Source organism: Carcharhinus amblyrhynchos, chromosome 8 (assembly GCF_965287045.1).
Source record: "Carcharhinus amblyrhynchos chromosome 8, sCarAmb.v2.hapA, whole genome shotgun sequence".
Taxonomy (NCBI): domain Eukaryota; kingdom Metazoa; phylum Chordata; class Chondrichthyes; order Carcharhiniformes; family Carcharhinidae; genus Carcharhinus; species Carcharhinus amblyrhynchos.
Window position 1 is genome coordinate 91,727,997 of NC_137331.1, and position 17,581 is coordinate 91,745,577.

Genomic DNA, 17,581 nt, shown 5'->3' on the forward strand with positions numbered 1-17,581 from the left:
CCTTTAGCCTCAGGTTGTTCCCTCTGGTTCTAGTTTTCCCTACGAATGGAAACATCCTCTCCATAGAACATAGAACACTACAGCACAAACAGGCCCTTCGGCCCACAAGTTGCACCGATCACATCCATACCTACCAAGCCATAGAACTATCTATAACTCCCAATCCCATTAAATCCCGTATACTTATCCAGAAGTCTTTTAAAAGACCCCAGTGAGCTCACCTCTACCACCACCGACAGCAGCCGATTCCGCTCACTCACCACCCTCTGAGTGAAAAACTTACCCCTAACATCTCCTCTGTACTTGATTCCCAGCACCTTCAACCTGTGTCCTCTCGTAGCGACCATTTCAACCCTGGGAAATAGCCTCTGAGAATCCACCCTATCTATTCCTCTCAACATTTTATAAACCTCTATCAGGTTGCCTCTCAACCTTTGTCTCTCCAGGGAGAAGAGACCTAGCTCCCTCAACCTATCTTCATAAGGCATGCCTCCCAATCCAGGTAACATCCTTGTAAATCTCCTTTGCACCCTCTCAATAGCTTCCACATCCTTCCTGTAGTGAGGCGACCAGAACTGCGCACAGTACGCCAAGTGGGGTCTGACATGGGTCTTATAAAGTTGCAGCATTACCTCCCAACTCCTAAACTCAATCCCTCGATTAATGAAGGCCAGTACACCATACACCTTCTTGACCACATCCTCCACCTGCGAGGCCGATTTGAGTGTCCTGTGGACCCGGACCCCAAGATCCTTCTGCTGCTCAACACTGCTAAGAGTCTTACCCTTGATATTATACTCCTTCATCCCATTGGTCCTGTCAAAATGGACCACTACACATTTATCCGTGTTGGAAGTCCCATCTGCCATTCTCTGCCCAGTCTTCCATCCTATCTATGTCACGCTGCAACTTCTAACATCCCTCCAGACTATCCACAACACCACCAACCTTCGTATCGTCAGTGAACTTACTACCCATCCCTCCACTTCCTCATCCAGGTCATTCGTGAAAATGACAAACAGCAAGGGTCCTAGTGGAGGGCCCTGGGGCACTCCACTGGTGACCGATCTCCGTGCAGAAAAAGACCCATCCACAACCGCTTTCTGCCTTCTGCAGGCAAGCCAGTTCTGGATCCACAAGGCCAAAGCCCCTTGGATCCCATGCCCCCTCACCTTCTCAAGAAGTCTTGCATGGGGGACCTTATCAAACGCCTTGTTGAAGTCCATGTAAACTACGTCCACCGCTTTTCGTCAATGTGTTCAGTCACATTTTCAAAGAACTCAACTGGGCTTGTAAGGCACGACCTGCCCTTGACAAAGCCGTGCTAACTATTTCTGATCATTCTAAACTTCTCTACATGCTCATAAATCTTGTCTCTCACAATCCTCTCCATCAACTTACCAACCACTGAGGTCAGACCCACCGGTCGGTAATTTCCCAGGCTATCCCTGTTCCCTTTCTTGAAAATACGAACCACATCTACAATCCTCCGGAACCTCTCCCATCATCATCGATGCAAAGATGATCGCCAGGGGCTCTGCAATCACTTCCCTCACCTCCCACAGTAACCTGGGGTACATCCCATCCGGTCCCAGCGACTTGTCTATCTTGATAGAATTTAAAAGTTCCAACATATCCTCTTTCTTAACGTCCACGTCTCCACGTCCAGTATATCCAGATCTTGCAGTATCTTCTAAGTTTCAGATCCTTCTAAACTCCAATGAGTACAAACCCAGAGTCCGCAACCATTCCTCATATGACAAGCTCTTCATTTTCAGGGATCATTCTTGTTAACCTCCTCTGGATCCTTTCCGTTTGATTTTAATTTAGACAGGCATCATGATCAGCGCAGCTTGGAGGCCCTTTGTTCTTTGTTGTGTAGGCTCACAGATTCTTAAAAGTGGCAGCACAGGTGGAAAAGGTGATGAAGAAAGCATATGGCATGTTTGCCTTCATTGGACAAAGCATAAGAGTATTACAGTTGGCAAATTATGTTACCATTGTATAAAACGTTGGTTAAGGCACATTTGGAATTCTGTGTCCAATTCTGGTCACCACACTATCAGAAGGACATGGAGGCTTTGCAGAGAGTGTAGAAAAGGTTTACCAGGATGTTACCTGTGAGGAGTGATTGAATAAACTGGGTTTGTCCTCACTGGAAAAACGGAGACTGAGGGGCGACCTGATAGAAGTTTATAAAATTATGAGAGGTATAGATAGGGTGAACAATTGGAAGTTTTTTTCCTCAAGGCAGAAATGATAATTAAAAGGGGGCCCGAATTCAAGATAAGGGGGGAAAGGTTCAATGGAGATGTGCAGGGGAAATTTTTTACACAGAGGGCGGTGGGGGCCTGGGATGCACTGTCCAGTGAGGTGGTTGAGGCAGTTACATTAGCCACATTTTGTCTTGAAAGGCATTTGAACAAATGGAGAAAGATGGGTAAACATGATCGGCACAGACTTGGAGGCCAAAGGGCCTGTTCTTCTGCTATTCTGTTCTTTGTTCTCTCCAGCCCATTGCAAGTGGGTGGTTGCTATCTTACCATCATGCAGGAGTCACAAGATAAATAATTTGGTGGACATCCAAGTTTCCAGAGACATTTTTCAAACTGTGTTGTGATAGCGTCACAAAAAATCTTCCGATATCTTTGGGTTAGAAGATGCTAATTTGGCTTCTTTGCTCAATTTGCAGCTCCCAAATTATGTTGCAACAGGTTGTTTCGTCATGAGTCCTGAAAATATTACTGAATACCAAGTTTCATCCTGAGTTTTGAGAAGCCAAATGGCATAAATCTTAAATTTTTATTCTGCAGTTGCATCATAAAATTTTTAACTAAAATCATCATTTACTTAATGACCAAGGTTATAGAATAATTTGAACATGTGCATCATTTTATTTTAAGTGCATCACGTTTTTTGATTGGGTCTGCTACAGTAATATTGGAAGAATTTTTCATTTTTTGACCTCAAATTCCATGAAGTTGCTAATTTGATTCGGGATGTTATTGATTGTTGCAAGGGATGCAAGTCCTATTTTGAGGACTGTTTCTTGATAATTCTAAATATCAAAAGGGGAATTATCTTGACAGGAAAGTATGAATGCACTTGTCATTGTGTTCTTCTTCTGTTGCTGTAATTTAGCCCTTCAGTTTGCTGACTATTGAAGCCTGTTAAGTATTTGGTATGTTTTCAACAATAAATTGACTTTTTCTCACCACATCATATTTTAAATTCTTTGGTGCAGTGGCTATAAATTTGGTCAGAGATGAGTTTTAAGAAGTGAGTTAAAGATCTATAAAGGTTTGTGAGGAAGCACGAGAACCTAGGTCCAGAGCATTGAAGGCATAACTGCGATTAGTGAGTTCAACAGCATGGGGGATTCACTTGCTGCCAAAGTTAGAGGCATGTATATCTTTGGGCGTGTGATAGGGTTTGGAAGGTTCGAGAGATCTGGAGCTACAGGGCCACAGAAAGGTATAAATATGAAGGTGGAAGTTTTAAAGTTGAAGTGTTGTTGTAGTTCATTGAGCACAGGGGTGACTGGGATGTGGTGCTGGTTAGGATGTCGCAGCAGAGTTTTGGTAGACCTTGTATTTATGGAGTTTGGAATGTGGGAAGCTAGCTATAAGATGAGAGTAGTCAAGTCAAGAGATAGCGAAGGTATAGATGATTAGATTTATATATGTATAGATTTCAATAGCAGATGCACTGACACAGAACATAGATAAATAAATTAACCGTGGAAGTAAATTATCTTTGTGAGAGCAAGTATTGGGTTTGCAAGTACAACTAGAATGTTCAAGTTACGCTAATTGGAGGCATAAATGTTAAGTCCCTGCTCAAAAGCAGTAAGAAAAGTAAACTCACAACAAGAGTCGGTCGGGCTAACATTGGTGCTGGAGAACTTAGAGACAGTAATCAAAGATGAAATTAGTTGGCATTGAAAAACAGTCGATGTCCTATGTGACACGGTGGCACAATGGTTAGCACTGCTACCTCTCAGCGTCAGGGACCCGGGATCAATTCTAGCAGTGGGTGATTGTCTGTGTGGAGTTTGCACGTTCTCGCCGTGTCTGCAGTGGTTTCCTCTAGTTTTGCTGGTTTCCTCTTAGTCTAAAGATGTGCAAGTTAGGTGGATTGGCCATGCTAAATTGTCCCTTTGTATCCCAAGATGTGTAGGTTAAATGGATTAGCCATGATGAATGTACAGTGTCACTGGGATCAAACAGGGGAGTGGGCCTGGGTAACATGCTCTGTCAGGCAGTTGGTGCAGACTTGATGGACCGAATGGCCAACTCTTGCACTTGAGGAATTCTATGACTTGCTCCTCCTCTAGCAAATCTACAGCACTGGCATCTGCACAAAATTGTGTGGATATATGCTGTCTACAAACAGCAGAACAAATTCAATCCAGTTAATTGCCAATCTTTTTGCAGTCAATAGTGAAGTGATATGTGTTGTTGGTGGTGCCATTAAGCAGTATTTATTTATCTTTAATCTCCTCACTGCTCAGTTTTGCTTGTGCAAGGGCCATTTGGGTCCTGATCTCATGTTTTCATTATTTACAAGACACAAGTTAGGAGTGTGATTATATCTCCACTTTCCTGCATGAGTGGAGTTTTCACTACAACTTAACTCCAAAGTATTTGAGATTCTGTTCCTTTGTGCAATATTATGTATTGTATCATTCCAGTTTTCTCCACTCATTTCTTGAAGGTGTCATCCTTGGATGTAGTCTTTCATTTCGCCCCTGTTATACCTGCCAGCACCTCACCCTCTGCATCCCCACCAATACCCCGCTGTAGCTTGTCCTAAGCAACTGTTTTCAAATGCTTGATTGAGATCATCAGTGTTTTTGACTCTATTCAAACGTTGTAATTCAGCCCAATTCTATTTGTGATGAGGAGCACGAATCCTTCCGGTTAGGGTCAGGCGACTCAACAGAATTCAGCAGGAGTTTGGACAATCTCATCCATGTGCCTCAGCAGCAATGCTCAGTTGACTTTGCATTAATCTTAAAGCTAGTTTAGTGAGTGGCAGAGTATAATGTGCAGTGCTTTAGTTGGGTTGTACCTTGACTTGGTGTTCAGTTTTATAAGTTGCCAAGACAGAAGACACATTGAAGTGCTGGAAGTTGTACAAAAGTGTGTTAGTGATGAATCTGGGATTCAGGGAACTGAGTTGTGTGTTAGGACTGTCAAAATTTAGCTGTCTTGTCTTCACTATACCAATAGATATATCTAACACAGTAAAAGATGTAGGAAACTTCAAACCAGTTGTTATTTGATAACTGGTGACAGTAGGATTAGAGCATTTTGTTTGAAACTGGTAAAGGACAATTTCAGGACTGTTGGCAACGAGTTGTTTTTCATACCATGTGCAGTCAATTTTTGGACAAGGACTTCTAGCTCCCAGTCTGGCTGCATAAATCCTGGACTCATTTCTTTAAAAACAAACAGCTGCCTGATGTAATGGGAGAAACTTTGGGATTAATGAACTAGGATAGAACCATAGAAAATTACAGTTCAGAAGCAGGCTTTTTGGCCCTTCTTGTCTGTGCCAAACTATTTTTTGCCTAGTCCCACTGACCTGCACTTGGACCATATCCCTCCAAACCCCCCTCATCCATGAACCCATACAAGTTTTTCTTAAATGTTAAAAGTGACCCCGCATTTACCACCTCATCCGGCAGTTCATTCCACACTCCCACCGCTCTCTGTGTGAAGAATCCCCCCCAATACTCCCTTTAAACTTTTCTCCTTTCACGCTTAACCCATGCCCTCTGGTTTTTTTTCTCCTCTAGCCTCAGTGGAAAAAGCCTGCTTGCATTCACTCTATCTATACCCATCAAAATCTTATACACCTCTATCAAATCTCCCCTCATTCTTCTGCGCTCCAGGGAATAAAGTCTTAACCTATTCAATCTCTTTCTGTAACTCAGCTCCTCAAGTCCCAGCAACATCCTTGTGAACCTTCTCTGCACTCTTTCAACCTTATTTACATCCTTCCTGTAACTGAGTGACCTAAACTGTACGCAATACTCTAAATTCGGCCTCCCCAATGCCTTATATAACCTTACCATAACACTCCAACTTTCATACTTGATACTCCGATTTATAAAGGTCAATGTACCAAAAGCACTCTTTATGACCCTATGCACCTGTGATGTCACTTTTAGGGAACTCTCTACCTGTATTCCCAGATCCTTCTGTTCAACTGCATTCTTCAGAGTCCTACCATTTACCCTGCACATTCTACTTTGGTTTGTCCTTCCAAAGTGCAATACCTCTCACTTGTCTGTGCTAAATTCCATTTGCCATTTTTCAGCCCATTTTTCTAGTTGGTCCAAGTCCCTCTGCAAATTTTGAAAACCTTCCTCACTGTCCACTACACCTCCAATCTTTGTATCATCAGCAAATTTGCTGATTCAATTTGCCACATTATCATCCAGATCATTGATATAGATGACAAACAACAATGGACCCAACAACAGTCCCTGCAGCACTCCACTAGTCACAGGCCTCCACTCAGAGAAGCAATCCTCCACAACCACTCTCTGGCTTCATCCATTGAGCCAGTGTCTAATCCAATTTACTACCTCCCCATGTATACCTAGTGACTGAACCTTCCTAATTAACCTCCCATGAGGGACCTTATCAAAGGCCTTGCTGAAATCCAGGTAGACAACATCCACCGCCTTCCCTTCATCCATTTTCCTGGTAACCTCCTCGAAAAACTAATAGATTGGTCAACCGTGACCTACCATGCACAAAGCCACGTTGGCTCTCCTTAATAAGTCCCTGTCTATCCAAATATTTGTAGATCCTATCCCTTATCACACCTTCCAATAACTTGCCCACCACTGAAGTCAAACTTAGTGGCCTATAATTTCCCGGATTTCTTTTGAAACCTTTTTTAAACAATGGAACAAGAGCCACCCTCCAATCATCTGGCACCTCCCCCATGAATACTGACATTTTAAATATGTCTGCCAGGGCCCCTGCAAGTTCAACATGAGCCTTCCTCAAGTTCTGTGGGAATACCATGTCCGGTCATGGGGATTTATCCACTCTGATTTGCCTCAAGACAGCCAGCACCTCCTCCCCTGTGATCTGTAAAGGTTCCATGACCTCCCTATCTGTTTGCCTTAGTTCCGTAGACTCCATGTCCGTTTCCTCAGTAAATACGGATGCAAAAAACCCATTTATTTTCTCCCCCATCTCTTTTGGTTTCGTACACCGTCTACCATTCTGGTCTTCAAGAGGACCAATTTTATCCCTCACTATCCTTTTGCTCCTTACATACCTATAGAAGCTCTTTGGATTTTCCTTCACTCTGTCTGCCAAAGCAACCTCACGTCTTCTTTTAGCTCTCCTGATTTCCTTCTTAAGTAGCTTCTTGCACTATTTATACTCCTCGAGCATCTGATCTGTTCCTTGCTGCCTATACATTACATACAACTCTCTCTTCCTCTTAATCAGTGTTACAATCTCCCTCGAGAATCAAGGTTCCTTATTCCTATTTACTTTACCTTTAATCCTGACAGGAACATAAAAACCCTGCACTCTCAAAATTTCTCCTTTGAAGGCCTCCCACTTTTCATTTACATCCTTACCAGAGAACAGTCTGTGCCAATCCACACTTCCCAGATTCCTTCTCATTTCATCAAATTTGTCCTTTTTCCAGTTCAGAACTTCAGCCCGTGGACCAGATCTATCCTTATCCATGATCGGGATAGTTTGGTCACATGCAGCCAAGGTGTTGGGTTCCTGCTGGTAGCTGTTTGGGCAGAATGGGGATGAAAATTGCAGGGCCAAATTGTTGCAAATTTGTCTAGATGTTTGACAAACTGGAAAGATCATTAAGAACTCGTAAGATTTAAAAGATAATTTTACTACTGTGCCGCGTAATTTATGGTATTTTCTTCAAGGAGACTTGATTTGACTTTGTTTACTCAGGGCCCAGTTGTCCTTGGTGAGGCTCAGTTGCCAGAAGATCTGATGAAGAACCAGTGCCGGTTGGTGACGACGACCTCAGCAGTCAGCTTGCAGGCCTCTGAGGCATGCTCCAATACAGTATCTGCTGAAGTGAAAGTCCCTAATGCCAATAATAAATGTGAACTCTCACCCTGCAGTCCATCGCTCCTCTTGCGGAACATTGACAAACAGGTGTGTGTGAGATCAGTAGTTTAAAGTGTGGCTAATATAAAATGTTTCTGAAATTTTAAGAAGCAGCGTTTGGTGCAGCTCTTTGAAGCTAGAAAGGGCTGTTTAAACAAAACCATTAATGTCTATGCTTTTTCATAAGAAAAAATGACATTGAGAATAAAAATAGTTCTTCATTCCTATGATTTGCAAGTGGGTTATCTACACCAGGCAGCTCAGGCAACTTTTTTCATTTCATTTTCAGAGTTCTCGCCTTACACAGTCTCTGGGAAACCTCATCTGTCCCTCCAGCCCTTCCTGTAGCTCCCCCTCCAGTTCTTCACTGCTGTCTAAAGTCTGCACACCACCAAGGCAATTGAATGGACTGTTGAACAGGTGAGTTACTTTACACTGCATTACTCCTTGTATCTGAAGTAAGGGTATAGAAATGTTTTTGCTTTACTGTTTACACTCTGTAGTTGGGATTTGCTAATGATTCAACTGTATAAATAAAAATTAAACAAGAGATTTGAAATAATCCCATCATTTTCCTCACTGGTTTTTATCATCACATTTCAAGTTTGCATTCTAGTCCTTTGGACAACAGTTCACTGGACAGCTCAGATACAGAAGAAATCCTGTGGAAAAGGCCTCGACTAGATGGTCTTACCATCCCCTCATCACCACCAGACAACAGTTGTATTGCTGCCAGAGTTCGTCCTGTCCGGAGGTATAGGAAGAGAAGGCTGGTCAGATCTAACCTGGCGTGTTACCTTGGTAGAAAGGTATGTGATTTTTTTCTGATTATTATCAAACATTGCAAGGGCTGGGACTGCTGCACATTTCACCCACTTCTTCAATAGGTGGATCCACTATTTGATACTCTAGTGAGATGTGTTGTCCAGAATATCTCCGGTTCAGCCCCTAGTCTGTGCTGAGATCCTAGTTGGTGGTATTGGATTTCAATAGATGTCAGTATCTCCAGGCCACAGAATGGAAAAGGCAGCTGAGGTTTTTGTTCCTGATTGTGTTCTAGTGACTTATTTCTGAAAATTGTATGCATGTGCAGTTCTTTACCTCACCATGATTGAGTAGCCTCTGGACAATTACTAAATAAATCCCTAATTGAAGAATGGTCAATAAAATGACGTGCCAGTGATACTAATCTTGAATCTGCTCCTTCCAAAGGGAAAGTGAACATTTGAGTGGAATATGCTTGGAAAGTTAATTGGCTGTGAAAAATTATCTGCCTATTCTTGAGAGCCAACCTGGACTGTCGAAGAACACAGCATCAAGAAACCAAACTAATGCTGGTATTCTCCCCAATCTGGTGGTTGAGAAGGGGATGTGGGTGTTGCTGCCAGGCCAGAATTTATTGACCATCCCTAATAGCCCTTGAGAAGGTGGTGGTGAGCTGCCTTCTTGAACTGCTGCAATGCCTGAGGTGTAGTTTTCCCGCATGGTATGTATAGACCAGGAAGATCCCACATTTGTTTGTATGTTAATACTGACTTTGACAATCTCAGTCAAGATAGCAGTCGCACAGATACTATGTTTAACTTACGTGTATCAAGGAGAAGAAGATAGCAGAGTTTCAGTGGCCATCAGTTGTCCACCTATCCCTACAGGGATATCCATTTGAGTGCAAATTGGGTGAGGTAGTACTCGATTTGGCACTTGCAGTAGGGAAGATATTGTGATAGCATTTCAAGTTAATTTTAGTTGACAGTGATGCAGTAACCCTGCATACAGCATCCCTTATACCGTCTGATCACTTTTCCCAGGCCCAGCGTCCCCTCAGCGTCAAATGTAGCTGTGACTGGCCCAACATGTGCATTTTGTGTGGCTCCAAAACCCTGATGCAGACTATGGATCAGCCCAGCATGTCTCCACATGAACGTGTGGCTATAATGGAGCCCTGCTACCACCCCATATTGTCGCTTCCTCAAGGTAAGTGTGTTTGTGTCACTGTTATATTCAAAACTAGTTGTTGCTAAGTGATTTTCTTTGGATGTTATATGTTGTTGGCAATAAATTAAGCACATACGGTCTGTCTACTTTCTGCCTCTTTTGTCTTCAATACTCTTTTCTCCCCCTTCTGCCCCTGTCCCCCCCCAGCCATCACATTTTCTCAAGAGGAGAGCTGTTTTATTTTGGATGAGCTGATGAGAATGAGCAAATAGTTTCCCTAGTGAAATCTCCCACGACTGTTTTCATGTTGGTGTGAACTTGAAGAATGGCTGTTTGGAGAGATCTCTTTATCAGCGAGGTAACCCCTGCACTCGTGAGATAGACTGCAGGAGAAAACTTCATTGCCTGTACAGACTAGTCCGAGTGAGGATCAAAGGTTCCCTTCACTTGAGGATTTTTACCAACCATTTGGGTTTTAATAGTCTGTTGTCAAATATCCAGATTAAATTTATTCTTTCATGGCGTGTGGTTGGTGCTGGCAAGGCTTGCATTTATTGACCATCCCTAATTGCCCTTGAACTGAGTAGCGTGCTTAGCCATTTCAGAGGGCAGTTAAGAGTCAACCACGTTACTGTGGATCTGTAGTCATATGTAGGCCAGATCAGCCAAGGACAGCATATTTCCTTCCCTAAAGGACATCAGCAGTGAACCAGGTGGGTTTTTATGACAATGACAATTTAATGACAATTATAATAATGACCATTATTAAGAAAAGCTTTATAATTCCAGATTTATTAATTGAATTTAAATTCCACCAGCTGCTTTTGTAGGATTTGAACCTGTCCCCAGCGTGTTTGTCTGGGCCTCTGGATTATTTGGGCAGTGATGTTGCCACTGTGCCACATCTCCCCTCAACTGAATTAAATTCAGTTTCTCAATCTGCAGTGATGGTGTGTGGACTTAGAGCTGCTGAGCTGTTCAGCGAGTACCATAACTATTTATACTCTGATGTGTCGAATGCAATGAAAAATATTCCTAGTTTCCAACTGTATGTGCAAGGAGTGAGGTGTAAGCTTGTTGATGCAATTGACTGTTATTTTGTTTTCAGACACACCACTTCATGTGCACTTTGAAGCTTTACTCAAGCAGGAAGAACATCAGAAAACACCTCAGAAATCAAAATCTTTAAAATTGTTTTCCCAAGTGAGGCAGAGACCCCAGGACACTGCAAAGAAAGTCTGTCAAAAACTTGCCTCATCTCTCCTCACGTCAGCCAGTAAGTTGTCAGCTCCGTTTTTTTTAAACGAGTATATAGCCGAAGGACCACACTGCAGCAAGTCGTGAGCTCGTACTTGCAGTCAATTACTATGAAAGGTCATTCATTTCCTGTTGCACAATTTGCACAAAGCAAGGTCCAGCAAAAGGATCACCTCGTTTTGATGGTGTTGGTTGAGGAACAAACTATAACTTGGACACTGGGAGAACATCATTCTCTTCAAATAGAGTATATATTTTGGGGCTTTAATTTAACATCTGTTCTGAAAACCTGAACCCCAGAGTACATGACTGCCTCAGTTTTGTTGTGAAGTGTTAGCTTGGGTTACATGCTCCAGTCCATAGTGGACTTGAACTCAGAACCTTACTGTGAGGTGACAGCGCAACCTGGCATAAGTAAATGAGAAAAAAGTGATGATTAAATTGTGCCAAATTTTGTTTGAAAATTCTGTAGGTTGCAGAAGGAAAGGAACATTGAAGGAGTTGAATCATTGCATAGTTATCTTGTCCTGACAGAGGATAGATCAGAGTTTTTGATCCATATACTTGAAATCGAAGGTTGAGAGGATTTGTATCCCATTCTGTTTGAATACTGGTAAAACATGCTGTGTTTTCAGCAAGGAGGGGATTTAGAGACTAGTGTTTGGATTTTGTTTAATTGTGTAATGAAACTCACCTGAAGAAGGAGCAGCACTCCGAAAGCTTGTGACTCCAAATAAACTTGTTGGACTTTAACCTGGTGTGTGAGGCTTCTTACTATGGCCACCCCTGTCCAACGTCAGGATCTCCACATCAATGATATTCAAGGTAAAGGATCTCACTGATGGCCATGAAACATTTTATATCCAGGCTGCACTGAGCTGTCCCCAGGGTGGTGTGTCATTTAGTTAAGTAACTCAGCAATGACCACAAAACACACCTAGAGCAAACAGAGCACAGGTTAAATATTGAATGAAGCACTTTCTACACTGCCCCAAGAAACAGACCACAGCATGAGTTAGGTAAAGAGTAAAATTTTCTCTCCACCTTCCTAAATCTGAAAGAAAATCCTGGCAGCACTCAGCAGGTCAGTCAGCATCTGGTTCATGTTCTAGCTATATAGCACAATGTCAAACTCAAAGATGAGCAACATTTCAATAGTTAGAATGAAAGGGAAGGAAGTCGATAATTTTGATTTGGATGACTGTTAACTTTGACAAAAATTGGACTCTTTAACATAATGTTGTTTCCTTGCCCTTTCCATATTCCCATGAACCACTTGTAAAACACTAATACTGTGTGTCACATTAAATCTTTGAACTTCCTATGTTGTTAGGTAATGATATAAATTCTGCCCTCTTTGCAGATCACTGATCCAGTGGAAATTTACCCTCTCAAGACTATTCACATTCTTGAAATCCTGCGTTAATAACACTTGCTTTGTCTTGTGGAAAAAAAATAGCATTTGTTCAGGTCCAGTAGAGCACAGCTTAGATTGCACATTGTTGTCAATGTGCTCATGAGAATGCACATTGTTCCACCAACAAGTCAGAAATGGAACAAAATAATGATTTCTCATGCTAGACACATTTTCCTTGCTCCTAACAACAGGAGAAGGACCACACTCTGCAGCAATACCTAACATTCTTGTCACTCCTTTCCAAACTTCAAGACTGACCATGCTAAATTGGTGGTTTGAATTGTGCCTTAAACCTGATCCATTCAGAAGTGTGTGAGACCAATGTTCTCATCTGCTGCACCTAAGGCCCATTGGGCGTTAAGTTGTAAATGTGCGGATTCTGCATCGTTAAGTAAGTTTTTTGCCTAACTTGTTCTGAGACATTTGAATCACCAGCTATGCTTTGCCAGGGTTTTGGATTTTATGGTTCATTTTGTCCAAAAGTTACTTGACCATTATTTTATATGTACACATTTCCTTGAGCATTGGCGGTCATATCTAAAGCCTTCTTGGGCCTTAGTTCTGAAATTTCCTCCTTCAACCTTTCCATCTCCTGCCCCTTCTTAAAATCCATGTCTGAATTTGCTTCTGGTCATACCTGATGATGCCTTTTCCTTTGGCTTGATGTAATTTTTTGTCTGATTATGCTTTAGTGGACTTTATTTCTCGTATTCAATTTTTTTCCCTCCTGATAATCCTTTCAGACGTTCTCTTTTTTTTGTATTCTGACCAATCATCTGACCTGCTACACATCTCTGCAGTTGTATGGTTTTTGTTTAAATTTGATGCTTTTCCTAAATTTTTTTGTTAACCACCGATGGTGGATCTCCCCTTCTACAATTTTTCTAGTGGGAAAGATTGCAGATTTTTGTCATAGGATGAGCTAGGTGGGACACATGGCTTCCCTCATCTATTTTGATACATAAGCTTCATTTGTTACCCACTCAGAATATGTGCAAAGCAGAAATGGATCGGAAAAGGTCTTCAAGCAACGATTAGATCACTGGCAGCCTATCTCCAAAACAGATAATGATCCTTTCACAGAAAAACTCAACACACAGATAAAGAAGCAGAGGTCATCTGTCCACTTGGGTAAGTGAACCTGAGCTGAAATGCCCAATATCTTGATTTCACCAAGTCGTGCGGTTTGCTTCTGGTAGGACTTGATTGTCAATGGTTAGAACCCTATCTTCAGCAATCAGTTTCTGCATTTGATCGGGCCAATTCTGTCATTTTTAATATTCCTTCCTTAACCCTCTTCTTTCAACTTTACTACTACTTTTCAGAATTCCAGCCTTCTGTACTTTACCCAAACTGACTCATCTTCATTTGTCAGGGGATAGGATTGCAGGGTGGGATGAGGAGGGAGAATGGGGACCTTTTATAATGTATTGCTGTTATCTTATGACATATGCATAGGAACGAATGATGTACTGTGCACTGCTAACCTTGTGTTACTTTCCTTCTCCACAGCACTCAATAAACGACACAAAGCTTCAAGTTCATCCCAATCATTACTGAATCCCCAGACTCCAAAACCCAGCTCAACGATTCACCCGTCGCCTTCATACACTGATACCCCTCCTTCAGTCGTACACAATCAACCAGTATCATCCACCACTTCTACACCAGTAAGTTCAAGCTTAATCTGATGATTTGAAATGCATCTAGAGAAGCCTATGAGACTAAAATGTGATAAATTCTAGGACTTGATGGTCTACATACTAGAGAGTTCTGGAAACATAGAAAATAGAGGAAGAGTAGGTCATTTGGTTTCTCAAGCCTGCTTCACCAGCTATTATGGCTGATCATCCAACTCAGTACTGTGTTCCTACTCCTCCCCCACCCCTGCAATGTCCTTTGATCCTTTAGCCCCAGGAGCTATATAAGAACATAAGAACCAGGAACCCGAGTAGGCTATCTGGCCCCTCGAACCTGCTCTGCCATTCAATAAGATCATGGCTGATCTTTTTCTGGACTTAGCTCCACTTACCCGCCTGCTCACCATAACTCTTAACTCCAGTGGATTCAAGCCTATCCTCTCTAACCTTTCCTCATATGCCTACCTGCCCGTTCCAGGTATTAGTTTAGAAAACTTCCTCTGAACTGCTTCAAATACATTTGCATCCTTCCATAAATTAGGTGAATATTTACACAGTACTCTGGGTGTGCTCAAATATAACCTCCCTACTTTGTATTCAGTTCCCTCAGAATAAATGAAAACATTGTTAGCTTTACTAATTACTTGCTGTACCTGCATACTAGCCCTTTTATGATTTGTGCACTGAGACATCCAGATCCCTCTACATCTAAGAGCTCTGCAATCTCTCACCATTTGGATAGTGTTTCTGTTTCATTATTCCTGCCAAAGTGGGCAATTCCACATTTTCCCCACATCATATTCAATTTATTTGATCTCTGCCCACTCAACCTATCTATATCTTTACACAACGTATTATATGTATTATACATATGTGCGTGAGTGAGGCTACTTTAGGTACAGTCAGTATCATTGGCTTAGGAGATGTTTATGTAACCCCTTTTTTGATCACTTTCCAATCACAGAGAATTTGTTCTCATATCTGATTATTGCTTCCAGATTTCAGTAAATATTCTTGGTGAATCAAAGATCTTTCCCTTCAAGACTGATGTCTTCCATCGCTGTTATGAGATGTTTGTGCTGGACTTCATCAAATGCTTTAGTATAATCAATAAAACACCACAAAACATTGTTTTGCATTTCAATTTTCTTTTTGCCTAGGTGTTTAAAAGGTAGATTGCTGCATTTTGTTCAACCATGCTCACAATGAATGGCAGAGCAGGCTTGAAGGGGTGAATGGCCTACTCCTGCGAGGTGGTCCACTTTGGTAGGAATAATGGTAGGAAGGACTATTACTTACATGGCGAAAAACTGCAGCAGGCGATGGTGCAGAGGGACCTCAGGGTCCTTGTGCATGAGTCGCAAAAACCCAGCCTGCAGGTGCAGCAGGTGGTCAGGAAGGCTAATGGGATGCTGGCCTTCATAGCGAGGGGGATTGAATATAAAAGTAGGGAGGTCTTGCTGCAGCTGTATAGGGCATTGGTGAGGCCGCAGCTGGAGTACTGTGTGCAGTTTTGGTTGCCGCACTTACGCAAGGATATTTTGGCCTTGGAGGGAGTGCAGAGGAGGTTTACTAGGCTGATACCGGAGTTGAGGGGGTTGAACTATGAGGAGAGGCTGAATAAACTAGGTTTGTACTCGTTAGAGTTTAGAAGAATGAGGGGAGATCTCATTGAGACATATAAGATGATGAATGGGATGGGTAGGATAGAGGTGGAGAGACTCTTCCCGCTCAGAAAGGACAGTAGGACTAGGGGGCACAGCCTCAAGATAAAGGGGGGGCGTTTTAGAATGGAGTTGAGGAGGAACTTCTTCACTCAAAGGGTGGTGAATCTCTGGAATTCTCTGCCCGTTGAAGTGGTGGAGGCTGCCTCGCTAAATATTTTTAAGACGCGGGTTGATGGGTTTTTGATAAGCGAGGGGATTAAGGGTTATGGGGAGAGGGCGGGAATGTGGAACTGAGCCACGACAGATCAGCCATGATCTTATTGAATGGCGGGGCAGGCTCGAAGGGCTAGATGGCCTACTCCTGCTCCTATTTCTTAGGTTCTTATGTTCTAATTTCTGTATGTTTCTATGTAGAAATGTGGAATGCATTGAAATAATCAAATATACAATTACCAAAGGCATAAATGGGGGTTTCTGTAGCAGATGAGTGGAGAGAGGACAAATTTGGTGATATTGAGGTGAAATAGGTAGTTTTAACAATAATGCAAAGATGAGGATGGATGCTTCAGCCTTCCCAGTATTAATTGGAGGACATTTCTGCTCATCCAATTCAGGATGTTGAATCAGCATTCTGATAATTTAGCAACAGTGAATTAGTCAAGAGAGGTGATTGTGAGGCAGAGCTATGTGTCAACAGCACAAGTATAAAAATGTAACATTGTGCTTTTGAACAATGTGGCTAGGGACAGTAAAGGTACTTGCTTAGCTGTAAAACTATTTGGAATTCCATGAGATTGGAACAAGTGCTATGTAAACGAAAGTTCTTCACTTCATTTAAATACGCTCACTACCCTGCTGCTATTGCCTGGTCCTAGTTGATCTGATGAGTGTCTGATATACATCCTTCCCCGTTGAAATGGATTTCAGAGCTCCATCTATTGACCTAATCAGTAAAAACAACTGTCTTGTATATTAATTTGGATTTCCAGAATTGAAAATTATTTACTTCTAAAGAAGGAATGTTAAGGTTTATGGTTTTTATTCCTGTTTACTCTTGCAGTCTGCACGAAGGAGAAGAGGTGAAAGTTCATTTGATATAAACAACATTGTGATCCCCATGTCCATGGCTGCAGCTGCTCGAGTGGAGAAACTTCAGTATAAGGAGATTCTAACACCAAGGTAACAGTATAATGTCACTGGGATTTCAGTCAAGTGGAACAATGCGTGGGCGTTGAAGCACAAATGTGGAAATTATTTTGAGGGAATTAAATAGCTGTTTGAAAGTGGTAAAAGTAGTGTGCAAGACAGTGGTGAACAATGTCAGAGATTTGATAGCCAAGTGGTTTCTGTATGGTACCAGAAGGTTATGGTAAGAAGCCTTCTGTCCTCTTCATTGGCTTAAGAACATAAGAAATAGGAGCAGGAGTAGGCCATCTAGCCCTTCGAGCCTGCCCCGCCATTCAATAAGATCATGGCTGATCTGTCATGTCTCAGTTCCACGTTCCCGCCCTCTCCCCACAACCCTTAATCTCCTTGCCTATCAAA

At 42.2% G+C, this 17,581-nt stretch overlaps 1 protein-coding gene across 1 annotated transcript in view; it reads left to right on the forward strand.

The window, feature by feature from the left end:
• Nucleotides 1–17,581, forward strand: part of LOC145346765 (KAT8 regulatory NSL complex subunit 1-like) — a 168,125-nt gene that overhangs the window by 126,914 nt on the left and 23,630 nt on the right. The window contains exons 3-10 of the mRNA XM_080194464.1: nt 7,959–8,168; nt 8,410–8,540; nt 8,725–8,929; nt 9,929–10,094; nt 11,164–11,331; nt 13,717–13,860; nt 14,242–14,399; nt 17,097–17,215. Of these exons, the coding sequence (XP_080050590.1) occupies nt 7,959–8,168; nt 8,410–8,540; nt 8,725–8,929; nt 9,929–10,094; nt 11,164–11,331; nt 13,717–13,860; nt 14,242–14,399; nt 17,097–17,215 (1,301 nt within the window). The remainder of the gene's footprint in view (nt 1–7,958; nt 8,169–8,409; nt 8,541–8,724; nt 8,930–9,928; nt 10,095–11,163; nt 11,332–13,716; nt 13,861–14,241; nt 14,400–17,096; nt 17,216–17,581) is intronic.